This window comes from Nannobrachium achirus (genome assembly GCF_963921795.1).
Source record: "Nannobrachium achirus genome assembly, chromosome: 10".
Lineage (NCBI taxonomy): Eukaryota > Metazoa > Chordata > Actinopteri > Myctophiformes > Myctophidae > Nannobrachium > Nannobrachium achirus.
In genome coordinates this window covers 23,120,973-23,135,990 of record NC_137819.1, presented here as the reverse complement: position 1 = coordinate 23,135,990, position 15,018 = coordinate 23,120,973, and the positions used below count along the sequence as shown (strand labels likewise).

At 44.9% G+C, this 15,018-nt stretch overlaps 1 protein-coding gene across 1 annotated transcript in view; it reads right to left on the bottom strand.

The window, feature by feature from the left end:
• The window catches only part of ripor2 (RHO family interacting cell polarization regulator 2), a gene marked incomplete at both ends in the record, with an annotated part of 145,215 nt that extends 132,290 nt beyond the window's left edge, over positions 1-12,925 (bottom strand). The window contains 2 exons of the mRNA XM_080735334.1: positions 12,102-12,179; positions 12,854-12,925. Of these exons, the coding sequence (XP_080591460.1) occupies positions 12,102-12,179; positions 12,854-12,925 (150 nt within the window). The remainder of the gene's footprint in view (positions 1-12,101; positions 12,180-12,853) is intronic.
• Between the last annotated feature and the right edge of the window lie 2,093 nt (positions 12,926-15,018).

The following is a 15,018-nucleotide window of genomic DNA, read 5'->3' as shown; positions in this document are numbered from 1 at the left end:
CTCCTATCATCTCTATGATATACAGTAGAGTACAAAGGCTCCATTGCGGCTCAAAAGGAGGATCCGGTTTCCTGGGGCTTGCTGCGCGGGACAGGTCTAGACACGAAACTGCAGGGGGAGGAATGGAGTCCTGCAACCTGACTCTGCCTCTTCACTGAGACTGAACTGTGTGTTGATAGAGGCTTCTATACGGTCTGTATGGTGTTGTGTGTGTGTGTGTGTGTGTGTGTGTGTGTGTGTGTGTGTGTGTGTGTGTGTGTGTGTGTACATGTATTAGGTACTATACATTATGAACACGTACAGTATCATTTGAGAAATAGTTGTGTGGGCAATTTCCCGACTGTCAAGAGACATTGTTGATTTTATGGTTAAAGGGGATTTTTAGAGGCTTACAATTAGGAAAAAGATTTATAGGCTTAAGGGTTAGGATTGGAGTGGCTTATTTTATACTTACTGCAGTTGTGCACCAAAAATAGCGGGTCTACAAGCTCACAACGCGTCGCAATGAGACACGTTGTGAGCTTGTTGATCTGCTATGTTTGCGTGTGCAGCCCCGGCACGCAATTAACTACAGTATAACTCAGACTGTAGGGAAAAAAAGTGTCAAAAGAAATGGTGCATTTAGAGTGCAATATTGCTGTCCTGAAGTGCTCAGAAGTGTAGTACTACATATAGTGCGACGATTCGTAAGGATCAAAGCGAGTTCAGGGGGCGGTCCCAAGGGAGCGCGCGCGCGGAGGGGGGTGGGTCACTAGGTCCTGCCCCCCCCCCCCTTACCCATAGTTCTTAGGGAAGTCAGATGGTGGGACTCAGTCTTGTTGCATAGCACTGCTGCTTGCTACCATGCTGCAGTACACACACAAGTGCCACACTTGTTGCTTGCAGGTAGCTGTGCTGCTGCCCACCGCTTGGAGAGGGTGCCTAACTTGGCTGAGTATTTCTGTCTGTTTCTGCTATTTTTCTATCGCTCAATTCATGTATGTTCAATGACCATACATGAAGCTAGTTAACATTTGTTTGTTAGGTTCTTTAGAACTTGATTATATTGTGTTTTTCTCTAGATAGATATCCATTTACATTGTTATATTGCTGTTAATGTACTGACCTATTATCTTGTTTATTATTGCGATGTTGTATCTGCTTATTGTAAGTCGCTTTGGATTAAAAGCGTCTGCTAAATGCCTAAACTGTAAACTGTAAACTGTAAACTTAGCTGCCAAACTAAGAAGCTGTGTTCTTGGCCAGGTTGTATGGGAAGTTTGAGATTGTTATTCTGGTAATCGCTGAATTCTAAACTGCTGTTTCAAGGTTCAGATTTCTTGCTATCGTTGCTGGTGCCTAGCTGATTTCTGTACTTTCAGTTTGTTGCTAAAGCTATTTTAAAGGTGTTACAGGCTTGCTAAAGTTGCTAAAGGTAAACTCAGTATCATAGAAGTTGGCTGTGGCTACGGGCTAAATGCTAACTTATTTCGTGCCCTGGTGGGCCTTTACTGGGCTACCATGAGTTAAAGTAATCTCAGTCGTTGGGTTTGTCGATAACCATGTCAGTACTTTGCAACGGCGCGGGCCGTATCGGCTAGCGCGGAACAACAGGTTTAATGTATAGTCAGCTAGGAGCTAGCTGGTGGCTATTGCTAGCCGGCTATTTCGGTAAGGATGCTGTTAGCTGGTAAATCAATGTGCTAGCCATTAGAGCGGCGGCCCGCGTGAAAACACAGCCCCGTAGCAGGTAATGAATCACGCTAGGAGGATTCAGTTTGTAGGTTGCAGGTGTCTGTAAACGGCAGAGTTCACCTAGCTCCTGAGCTAGCCGAGTTACGTCAAGCGGTGATTTACGGCATGACGTTCGGCAGCAAATACTAAGCGCTGCGTGTGGGAAATGTAGTTCTCTATCATGCCAAGCCTCGGCGTCGTGCTAGTAGCAAGCTTCGCCCGCAGCGTGCTTAATCTAGTTAGTATGGGGCCTATATTGCTTCTGCCTCGCCTCGGGTTATGTGTATGTTTTCCTCTTTTTGCACTGTCTGGCCGTCTTAACAGCTGCTGCTTATGAGGTGCTAGTTGCTATACCTTAGCAGCTACTAAATGGTTCCTGTCGCTTCTTGGACCATAGTAGGGCTGCTGCCATTTACCGTGGCGTAGAAGCCCTCGCGGGAGGAACTATTAAAAACAGTAATCGCCTCTCTTTGAGAAGCCTATTAAGGATGTTTTCCGTGTGAGCTCCTGGGAGGAGGAAAACCCGCAGGCTATACAGTTTACGTGCGAACTTGTTTTGCTTCCGCTAACACAGTCGTGCCTGTCTGTCCTGACGTCACCAGTTGAACTCGCTAGTGCATGCAGGGAATCGTAGTCTACTCTAAATGCTCGATAGACCACCCTCCCTCCCTCCCATCCAGCTAAACATTCTCTTTCAGTTTCAGCATCCATCAGCTGTAGCTTTTCCTCGCATCGTAGGCTTTTAGTTGATAAGTTCTAAGTTGTCAGCGGTACTGCTATACTAAATGCTATAAAAACCAGCAAGTTATTGTTTCTACTGCATGTCAAGCTGTTACCAGGGTGTTGAGTGTTTTCTGCTAACATGTTGTCATTACTGCTCCAGTATGGCAGCTCCAGGCTAAAGCGGCACAGGTCCAGCTAAATCACTTTCTTAACAGCGTCTCGCTGCGGCGGCTATAAGGGCGCGGCTAACACCAGGTCTACGTTTTAACTTCAGGTTCCTAACCTAACATTATGTTTATTTTTCAGGTTTCCTAACCCTAACATCAGGTCTATCTTTCAGCTTCGGGCTAAAGCCGACGCATAGCGACAGCTACAGCAGGTCGTCTTTGCAGCGTCGCACGGCAGCTGCGGGGTGTTTCTACTGCATGTTAAGTTGCTACCAGTGTTTCAGAAGTTAAAGGGGTTTAACTCAAATATTTGTTGCAAACTAAGGTTATAGTACTGGGTCACATAGCACACCGTATGTTCTAGTGGTGTTTCCGTAGCCGCTGCACTTGGCTTCAGTACTGTTTTCCTTCAGCTCATGCTAAAGCTAATACTTGCTGGTTGCTATTCATCCTGTCTATTATTCCAGCTTCAGGCCGGCGTGGCTGCAGGCCCACGGCTAGGACAGCAGGTTATCATGGCAGCTTTAGCTGCAGGTTCCACTAATCATGTCATGAAGGTTATGTTTCTAGCTTCGTCTAATGTTGTGTGCGGCTGGGAGTCCAGTCGGGAGTCTGTCGGCACCACGGAGGGTATCGCTGCGACGGCCACAGCTGCTTCCGCTGCTGCCTTGGGACAGCCGGCCCGCCAGCCTCCTGACTTCCCGGCGGCCCGCGAGCCCACGACGGAGGCACGTAGGGCACAGGCTCATCTTCCGGGGGGAGCGGCACACCGACACCGCCGTCACGCCGCAAAGGAACGCCAGTTCTAGCGCCAACGGCGGGAGCCAGTTTTCTCGCCAGCGACGGCTGCCCTGGAAGCACGGCGGAGCCAGACTCTAGCAGGTAAATAGCAGCGCATTTGCTTGTTAAGTTCTGTCAGGGTGCAGTCGCTCTAAGCTGGGGAATTTACGCATATCGGTTGGGCCACGTTTTGGTATGGTTTGACTTTAAAAGTCAAGAGATGGGTTGTAGAGTTTCTTATGTGTGCATCAGCAAACTCTGCAGCAGAACTAACTCACTTTTCCGTCCTGTATTTCCATGCTGAAACACCTGGCTGTCCGCCCGATGTCTGCCCCAACGACCCTCTGTTCCATGACGCATGCTGGTTCGCCGCGAGACTGAGGGAGCAGGGCCAGAGTGAAGGCGTCGCGCCATCTCTCTACACGCCGCATTCCCTGCGGAGCGGAGCAGTTTCGGCAGCGGTGCCCCGGGCGTGGAGCAGCTTCAGCGGCGGCGCTCCGGGCGCCCTCGGGCTCAGCCAGATGCCCTGAGGAGCCACACTCTAGCAGGTAAATAGCAACGCATTCGCTTGTTCGATTCTGTGAGCGTTCAGCCGCTCTCTAAGCTTGCTAATAATAGGCAACCATAGTTACATGGCAGCGTCTTACTTGTACTGAATGTTGGGCTTTAGCCGCTCTCTAGGCTTGCATAGCTTGCCTTTAAAGGTCAAGACGGGTATCTCGTGGAGATTCTCATATGTACAGCAGCAGACTCTGCAGCAGAGCGCTCCGTGGGATGCGAAAATTTCTCTGTGATCCTAAAAGTCAGCGTCCTTAGGCGTGGTTTCATTGTTATGGTCAGCTAAAGCTAAGATTGTAATTTCTGCGGCAAGCACATGCGGTCACCAAGGCCAGGCTTAAGATGCGACTAGCACATGGCCTCTGAAGATTGCAGCTCGCAGTTTAAGCAGGGAAGGTACACCAGTGTCAGTCGCAGAACTAACTCTCCCTTCTGTCCTTTCATGTCCATGCTGAACACCGGGCCGTCTGCCCGACGTCCTCGTCCCACGACCCCCGGAGAGAGCTGCCAGATTTGCGGCCCGCCCCTCTTCACTCTGCATTCTCTCCGGATCGGAGCAGCCACACCACCAGCACTTCTGGTGCCCTCAGCTAACTCAAGATCCTGCACGCCAAGCTATCAAGCACACACAACACAGGACTGACCGAAGCGTAATGGTTCCAAGCTGGAGTTGGACGCGTTTCAGTTAACGCTTCTGCTGCTGATGTTAATAGTGCTGCAGGCACTATTAGCAGGGTTGTTCCTAGGGTTTTATTTGCTGCTTCTGTTGCGTTACTCGGGGCTCGCGCCCCTGATAGGTTGCGGGCCACGATAAATATTACGCTTTAATATTTCAATCATCGCTGCGAGTTATAAATTCTATCATGCAAAAGCTAGGTGGTTGCTGGGGTGTTAGTTAGGTAGGATGTGAAGCTGTATGGCGCTATAGTTATTTGAATTAAAGGTTTCATCGCTGCTTCTGGTTCTGCTGTCTATATATATATATACGTCCATGTTGCTGCTCCCGCTTTCTCTAGGGTGTTTTAGTATGGCTTCAGTTAGATTGCAGTATATCGTTATAGTCAGCAGTACCACCTTCCTCACCGTTGGTTCGGTCTGCCAGCTGCTAACATTCTTAATTATTAAATTGCTTTAGCAGTACTTATAGCGTTTTGGCAAGCTGCCAATATCATTGCTTAGTATTTTGCCTTAGTAATATTCGCTCTGCCAGATGCTAATATGCTTAATTATTATTTTTGCGTTAGCAGGAAAGGCAGTTCATAGTTGCCCCGCAGTAATGATAATTTAATCGCTAGAGTCACAGCAGAGCTGCCTTCCTCGCAGTTGGCTAGCACTGGCATGGGATTCTGAGATTTTGGCGTGCTTTGGGGGTTTGTAGTTTTGGGGGGTATCGGGCCAGGGCTCGCTGTAATTAGATTATGCCCTCGATGCTCATGGTAACATGAGGATCGTGGGTTCAGCGAGCCATGGCCCGAGGCAGAACCCCATGCCAAACCATGCTAACTTAGGCTATAGATTCTAGGCTGTCTTATAGTAGAGCTAAGGTAGGCTGCCAATACTATGCGCTTAGATATAGGCTTAGATTCTATGCTGTCTCTATAGTAGGGTGCTCAATATGCCATGTTGTGTGATGCTTGCTTTCTGCTTCATTCTGGTCAATAAAGTATATCTTAACCCAAGTGATCGTCTCCTGAAATAGTGCGACGATTCGTAAGGATCAAAGCGAGTTCAGGGGGCGGTCCCAAGGGAGCGCGCGCGCGGAGGGGGGTGGGTCACTAGGTCCTGCCCCCCCCCCCTTACCCATAGTTCTTAGGGAAGTCAGATGGTGGGACTCAGTCTTGTTGCATAGCACTGCCCCGCCACCACCCCAGCGCCACCTTCAGGTTCTGCCTTAGATCCCCCTCGGGGGGTATCGGGCCAGGGCTCGCTGTAATTAGATTATGCCCTCGATGCTCATGGTAACATGAGGATCGTGGGTTCAGCGAGCCATGGCCCGAGGCAGAACCCCATGCCAAACCATGCTAACTTAGGCTATAGATTCTAGGCTGTCTTATAGTAGAGCTAAGGTAGGCTGCCAATACTATGCGCTTAGATATAGGCTTAGATTCTATGCTGTCTCTATAGTAGGGTGCTCAATATGCCATGTTGTGTGATGCTTGCTTTCTGCTTCATTCTGGTCAATAAAGTATATCTTAACCCAAGTGATCGTCTCCTGAAACAAACAAATGTGTGGGCATGGGCATGGGCATGGGCGTGTGCGTGTGCGTGTGCATGGGCATGGGCATGTGCATGTGCATGGGCATGTGCGTGTGCATGGGCATTTGCGTGTGCATGGGCGTGGGTGTGTGCTTGCGCCGTTTCGGATAAATGCCATTTCAGTGTCAATATCCTGCGCTGTTCATTGATGTGTGGATGAGATTATAACACACTAAGGACTCTGCAGTGCAGATCTACCCGGCCCCCCTGTGGTGACTGACGTACCTGCGATCACTGGCCGATGGTAACTAAGTACATTTACTGTATTCAAGACATTTTGAGTAATAGGTACGTTATACTTGACTACAGTATTTGAAAAAAATGTTATACTTAAGCTTCAACTCCACTACATTTCAGACACAAATATTGAACTTTTTTAGTCCACTGCAATTATGTGACAGCTTTATAGTTACTAGTTTAGTTTTACATTTAGATTATTACAAGAAGAATTGTGAAACGGGGGCCTTTCATAACGACTACTTTTGCGTTTGTAGTAAGTATATTTCGATACCTATACTTGTTTTGTCCTTTTGCTCATGTAAAATTGCGAATACAGAGATTTCTACATTGTGGTATCGATACTTAATAGAAAGCAGAGTATACTTCTTCCACCACTGCCACTGATACAGTCTACCACAGCTTCCTGGCATGCATGCACATCACACCCTTTTCCTCTGACTGTAACACACACACGTGCACGCACTCACACACGCGCACTTGCCTGCCGTGACCTCGCCCCATTATGTTATGTGTTACCGTTATGTGGCCTGGCATGACTGCATTCTCAGGTGCTTCACAGCTGAGTGCGCTCCGTGTGACGTGAAAGAGCCCTGTGGCGACGTGAGTAAACGTCGAGGGATTCAAAGTGTTACATCAAAGAGCCTGCACACACACAGGTGCAGCGGGAGTGACTATACGTGAAATGTTCTATATCGTTGCTGTCGGGCAGAAACCTCTTATCTCCATCTTCTAGCTCTTATGCCTTAACTTAGTGTTTCTCAACCTTTTTTCTGCATGGGCACACTTTTCATGTCCCAAGAATCCATGGGCACACCAACATAATACGGGGGTGTAAATATCGTCACTGTCAGGAAGGAACCTTGTATTTCCAAGTTTCAAATTTGTACGTTTCTTCGCAAAGTAAAGCCCTGCTTCATCACACAAGGCTGTCGCACAACAGTAGTGAAAACAGCAGATCTACAAGCACACAACGCCTCGCACCGCGAGGCGTTGTGTGCTGTTTTCACTAGTTTCACTAGTTTCACTAGTGCTATTTTCACTAGTTTAAATCATTTTTAAAATGACAAATACAATACTGGCTTTCAAGCAGTTTCAAGGGGCACACTTGACCCTTCTCAGGGGCACACCAAAGGTCCCCAGGCACAGTGGTTGAAAAACACTGCCTTAACTTATGTCCATACTGTCTCCGACCACCAAACTTTTCGTCCGGAAAGGTCCGGTTCAATTACAAAATGATGTCACTCGCATCTTCTGAAAAGCATTACCCTGAAGAGCGTTTGGAAAGCTGCACGTCGGAAAGTCGGAAACTCTCAGATGAAAAGTTCGGTAGTCGGAGACAGTATGGACAGGCCTTTAGGTTAAGGCATAAGAGCTGGTACTTAAGGCAATCAAAATAGAGCCCATATATGTGTTTTTTTGTGAATCATGGCCTTGGCCTAGGCCTACTCATCGTCGGTTACACGTCGGCACTCTGACACATCGGTATTCCGACCACCTAAACCTAACCCTAACCTCAATAAAACTATAACGCTGTTGAATGCTAACCGGTGAGTAGCTAACCTGCTGACGCTGGTGAATGCTAACCTGGTGATCGGAATGGGGATGTGTCGGGATGGCTACCCGTCCCCCTCATTTGGTGGACATTTTTTGTCAAAATACCATTTTTGCCACGGACATAAAAAATGAGTAGACAAACACATAGAGCTAGCCTAAATGGCCATTGCAGGTCTGTAACTCTGAGAGTGTACACATGTGCATAGTAAATCAGTGTCATACTTATAGTGAAGAAAACTTGGAGACCGACATTAGTAGAGTGGAAGTTCAATTTTATTAAGTATTGGCGGTTCAAGTGGTTAAATATCTGAAAACACAAATTGACATGAATCCAAAATACACTGATGATTGTGCTGTCAAACAATTAAACAAAAATATGGAATCTCTGAAAAGGTTGTGGGGGTCCCTGCTTCATCTCTCTCTCTCAACTAAGTTGTCCTTGGCCTGAAAACGTTGAAGACCCCTGGCCTGGCGTCATGTCCAGGGGGTGTACTGTACACACACATCAGGCCGCCTCACACTAATAGAGACACAGGAGACCTCGCAGGGTCAAGAGCCGTGTGATGGGCCACACAGAGACTAATTGCCCTCACTTTAATTATGGGTAATGACGCAGGAATGCCAGAACAATGGTCTTAAAAAACGGAATGAAACAGAGGTATGTTTGATAGCGTGGCGTAGCCAGAGGTGAACTTGCGGCCCACGGAGGTTTCTCGTGACAGAGAGCAGTTGCTCTTGCTTCCGGCCCACCTGACCACCTGACCCAGTTAGTCAAACACTGGTTTGTTTATAGACTCCAAACAGCAAGCCTCCATTATGACCACAGCACCCATCCAACCTCAACTCACCTCTGAGGGGTCTTATTCTGGCATTAAAGCCCCTGGCCTCTTTGGACAGACTGTACAGGGTTCCCACACATTTTTACCAATTCATTTCCAAAACTTTTCCGGAATATTTAACCCAATTTCCAGGACTATGTAAGAATAATTCAGCTCAATAACAGGTCGCTTAATCCTATGCGCAATGCCCAAAGACAGGTAGTGTATGCCAGTGGTTCTCAACCTTTTCAGGCCGTGACCCCCGAAATAATCATGTTTTAACTGGGGACCCCGGCACCCTGACGAGCACTAAGAGTTGAGGAATTTTGTATAACACGGTTTCTATTGTGAAAATAGCCGATCTACATGCTCACAACGCCTCGCGTTGCGAGGCGTTGCGAGCATGTAGATCGCCTATTTTCACAATTTCTGCCTCTATATATTTGACAATTTGGCCCATGTTTAATTTGTCATTTCAGAGATATTAACAAAATCAATAACCAAAGACAATGCATAGCTATTTTTTTTCCAGGAACTTCCAGGACCCTTGATCAATTCCAAAACTTTTCCAGTACTGGAAAAATATTATTCTAATTTCAAAATATTTCCAGGAATTTCATGACCGTGGGAACCCTGACTGTACAACCACTCAAAAAGAGGGACGATATCTGATCTACAAGGTCAAATCGTTTTACTATTGTTGCCATGTGAAACAGTCATGACAAAAAGTATTAAAAAGGGCTTATACTGTAAAGGGTTGCAAGTGATTTTTTGGAAACTAAAAAAAGTTTTTGCTCAAAAGTTTAACTCTTTAAGTGCCTATCCCGAACTAGTTCGGGATATTCGGGATCAAAAACAATTTTTTATTTGCTATTTTACTTACCCCGAGCTGCTTGGAGCAACGTGGGTGGTCCCGGCTCGCCCAGCGCTCACCAACGAGAGACGCTAGATGCTCCGACGATTTATTCCATTGAAAATAAAGTTTAGACCCCCCCCAATGTTCACCCAATGTTCATTGTAGGCGGCGCGACGTATTCCAGGGTGCCTATCCCGAACTAGTCCGGGATATTTAATAAAATGAATTATTTTATCGGAGGCCTCAATGAAGCCTGGCCTGATTTTTCTAGCTACTAGCCGAAAGCTAGCAACCTCCCGGCCGGCCGTTATTTGCGAACGAAATCGCCAATCTCCGCCTAATCCAATGAAAGACCACATCTTTGAAGGCTTATATCTCTGGATTGTGTCTTTAGGGAAGCGGCGCGAGGTTTATTTACGGCGAAATCGCCCAAAAATGATCTTTTAGATGACAAAATGGGAATAGCCATTCTGTTAGCATTATCATCCGGGACCTTTCCATGACGTGCATGAACGTGAGCATGTGAGGTCCTGGAAGGTGAGGTCCTGGAAGCTAAAGCGCTCGCCTATGAGAGATACCCTGGCATTCTATGGCCCCTAGAGGGCGCTGGCACTAAATGAGTTAATTGCTCTATATTGTGATATAGTAATCATTGTATATAGTTTGTTCAGAAACAGGGGTCTCCCCACTCTCTCTGGCTATTTTAGTAAACAGAAAATGCAATTTCAGTAATTGCATCCAGACAGGGAAGAGAACTCCACAAAGATTCTATTTTACAGTGTTCCAGTTCCAATTGTGTACTGTACTCTCATGTTCTGTTTATCACATCCAATTTAACTCCTTTATCCTGTATCCTGTATGAGTTATCTGCCTTAATTGGATAACGCTGCGACCAAATACCAGAGCCAAAGGTCAATGTTGAGGGTTTAAGTGGTTAAATGTCTGAAAATACACATGCACATGAATCCAACATGTTAATAGAAAAGATAATGTGTAAACAAAGAGACAAGAACGTTAATTTACACAGCACTGATGACATTGCCGTCGAACAAGTCTATGAAGCCATTCATGAAATCTATTACCCCTTACCCTATCAGGTAAGGGGGGCCCTTGGCCTGAAGAACACTGAACACCCCAGCTCTATTTATCACTTACTTTAAAGGAGTAGTTCACCCCCAAAAATCAATTATATTTTTTCGTAGTTGTCGCATTCCTGACACAAAAAAAGTAATTATAGTAAATTTACCCCCATTGATTCGGGGAGGGGGACCCAAATGCATGGCACTGGATGGGGAAACAATGGAGGTAAAATTACTATAACCAAATTATTGTCTCAGGAATGGAACAAATACAAAACAATATTATTGAATTCAAGTCTCCATGGCGTGACTAATCAATAGAAAAAAAGTCATTTTGGGGGTGAACTACTCCTTTAACCACAAATATCACTAAAACCTCCTTTACGTGGTTAGCAGCAGGCGAGCAGCATCAACATGAGGCCCATTGGAATCGGTCACGCAGGGGGAAGACAGAGTCAAAAGCAACCTTTGTGTTTGATTTCGTCTCAATGAAACCGTTGTGCATGCAGCATTCAGGCTGTTTCCGATACGATTTTCTCCCCTCCTTTTCACTCTTTTTCACTGGCTGAATAAGATTAGAGAAACAAAAAAAACAGTCGACAAATTCTGAGAATAGTTTGAAGTAAGCAGGGCCCTTCTGTGTGTGTGTGTGTGTGTGTGTGTGTGTGTGTGTGTGTGTGTGTGTGTGTGTGTGTGTGTGTGTGTGTGTGCTATTTTCTGCGAAAACGTTCCCCACAATACGGATACTGGGGTAAATACACAATGTAGAAAAGCTCTGTGTACGTAAGAGTCCTGGATTCAAACGTATTGCCATCAAAATATACTTAATGATACGTGGGCTAATCCGACGGTTTTTAATCTCCTTCAGTCCAAGGCACACCGACAGGCAAGTCAAAATCTCAAAGGCACACACCGTTTTAATTTGGGAACCCCGGGGTTGGAGTCAGGGGCGCGTCAATTGGGTATGGCAGCTGCCATACTTTCCACACTTTTATTCTCCCCATCTTGACAAGATGGTATATTCCCAGGTTCCGCAGGTCAGCTACAGGTGCAATGCATTATTGTTAATTGTGGCACGTTTACTAACATGCCAAGTTTAGCTGCACTTGAACAACCGTTCCAGGCTGCCATATCCCGCCCAAGAAACCGTTGAAACCTGTGTAACAAACGGACAAAACTCGTTTTTTCAGACATTATGAAAATAGCCGATCTACATGCTCACAACGCCTCGCAGCGCGAGGCGTTGTGAGCATGTAGATCTGCTATTTTCACAATAGAACCGTGTTATACAAAACGTAATGCATCTTTTCGATGAGGACTCCCATCTTTGCCATACCCTAGCTTTGGCTGAACTGACGCCACTGGTTGGAGTGGGGTTCATGGCCAGTGTCACGGTGTCCTGGCTGCGGTGTGGTGTGGTGTCCCGCGGCGGAGGCTAAGTTCAAAGAAGTTCAAAGAACGAAAGTGTCCTGGTGTGAGACACATGACCTGACACCTGCCGCCGTGACCTTTGACCTCTGTGGGGAAATAGCCTACATTCCTGCACGCATGAACTCGGTACGGGACGGCAAGGACAGCAGGCTATCATAACACAACACCACCCCCTGTGTGTGATAGAGGCTGGCAACACCAGGCAAGGTCATTTTGCCCGTTCCCTATGATGTTTCTGACGATGTATACGTTTGAAAAAAATACCGTTCGAATGTTGTACTGGTTTAAAATGGACCAGAATGAGTCAGCTTCGTGGGAAGACAAGAGTGTGTGCGGTGCGTGCGTATGTGGCGGACTGCACATTCTACACCAGTGGTTACCAAATCTACAAGCTCACAACGCAGCGCGAAGCCGAGCTTGTAGATCGGCTATTATTTTCTCTATACTTCTCAAACATTTGTTTTCTAATTTATGTAATTTCTTATATTTTTCTTAGATTTCTCCATGAAATTACAAATGTTTTTTGGGAATGTTTTTTGGGAATGTATATTGAAAATGTTTTGAAAAAATAAAATTAAAAACAAACTGTTGGAAACCAAAAATAAAGGGACCCATAAAAATGTGTCCGTGACCCACAAATGGGTCCCGACCCAGTGTTTGGGAGAGTGAACACGCTACCTTCCTGTGGCTGAGTATCTTGTCTTGCAGTGCGGTGGGGCAGTGTGAGGTCAACATGAACCATTTAGTCATCGTTTAGATCACCGTAGCTCTCACATTAACCCCACACACACCCTCTCACCGCAGACAGACACACACACACACACACACACACACACACACACACACACACACACACACACACACACACACACACACACACACACACACACACACACACACACACACACACACACACACACACATATATGGGCATAAAAGGGAATCACTGGCCTATCACCTCAGAAACTGATATATCCATTATATCACCTCAGAAACTGATATACATCCATTAGCCTATCACCTCAGAGAGAGAGACTGATCTATTCATTTCTAAAAGGGACATCATCATCATCATCATCATCTTCACGCAGCAATGAAATATAAGCTACTGCTAATACACTGTGAAATGCATGGAAATAATCATCATAATTATTCATAATTACACACTCACGGGGCGATTACATACTGTAGATGGAGAAGTCTAGGGGGAGGGATAGTTGAAGTATAAGGCGAATGCGTTGAGATTGTAGGCATGTTTTCCAAATAACAACAGACATATTGGCATTTCAGCCCTTTCTGGATCAGGGCCCATTTGAAAACATCATAAGCAGTGTTGATTTTGTCGACTAAAACTCTGACGAAAAATGGCGAAAACGAAATAAAAACGAAATAAAAACTAAGCTGTGATGACTAAAACTAAGACTAAATATATTGACAATTTCGTCAACACTAGTGGAGAAGAGAGTAATTCTATGTTTGGTTGCTCTCAGGTGTTGTGTGCTGAAAATAGCCGATCTACAATCTCACAACGCGTCGCGCTGCGACGCGTTGTGAGCTTGTAGATCTGCTATTTTCTGCACACAACCAAGTGTAAAATCATTACGTAAAGTCATTACGATGCCATCAGGGCCAGCCAAAATACATTTCAGTTGTCAAAATCAACTGTAGATTAGTCGCCTAAAATCTTATGATATTTAGTCGACTAAAATTTTACTAAAACTAAAACTTTTCAGGTGACTAAATTAGGACTAAAACTAAATTAAATTTTATTAAAAAGACTGACTAAAACTATTTTTTTTGTCAAAAACAACACTGATCATTTGCATCCATAGCCATCCCCTCTCACCACTTAACACATTATTTTAATTTAAAACCTGGAACACATTATTACCTTAACCATTATTTTATGCTTTAACTATAAAAAAATATACAAACTCACGGCTTGTAGATCTGCTATTTTTGAAAAACCATGAACATCTGTGCAAATCTTTGAATATATATATTTTTAAAGCGAACATTTGTTACTGGGGGGTCCCTGATACATAATATTTTGAGATGGGGGTCGGCAGAACAAGAATAGAGGGCACTGTGACAATTGTTAGAGAAACAAGTTATTTTGCATAATCGTTTTCCAAAAATAGTGAAAATAGCAGATCTACAAGCTAGTAGATGTGGTATTTTGTTTTTTAAGTATAAAGTTATTAAATACCAGTCATTTCTTTGTATATTTAGGTTTCTGCCCTACGCAAGCCAAACAGAAAATGTATTTTTATATAATTTATTTGTTCCAGTGTTCAAGGACAAAAAACACAATTAAATCTTTAATCGCAATTATTTGTCACGTACAATTTCATAATCATGACAGTCCTATATACTAATCACACTTGCCACTGAATTCACACAATCCTTAAATCTCATAGATGTTGCAACACTCCCTGCTAAATGTAGTTTAAACATTTCATCAGAAAATAGGCCAGGAGCAATTTGCATCCAGCAGCGAAATGAAAGCAAGGGGCTGAATATTCAACGCAAAACAAAACAAAAAAAAAAAGCCTCCTCATAAATAAGTCTCCTACTAATCCAACACGCTAATTAGAACTGGAAAAAAAAGAAGGAAAAAAAGAAAAACATGCCTCCTACTTCTACAGCCTGCTGCTTCTGGTCAGAGTGAATTAAGTATATATGCCTTTCCTTTTGGAAAATGCAGACTGTTTGGTACATTTGATATGCATGTTGATTATATCACTATTTAAAGAGGTGGTGCCATAGTTTTGTACTTTTTCTGTTTTTCATGTGTCTAGGAGGTTGAAAGTACTTCATTAGACACCCTGGTGTGGTTTTTA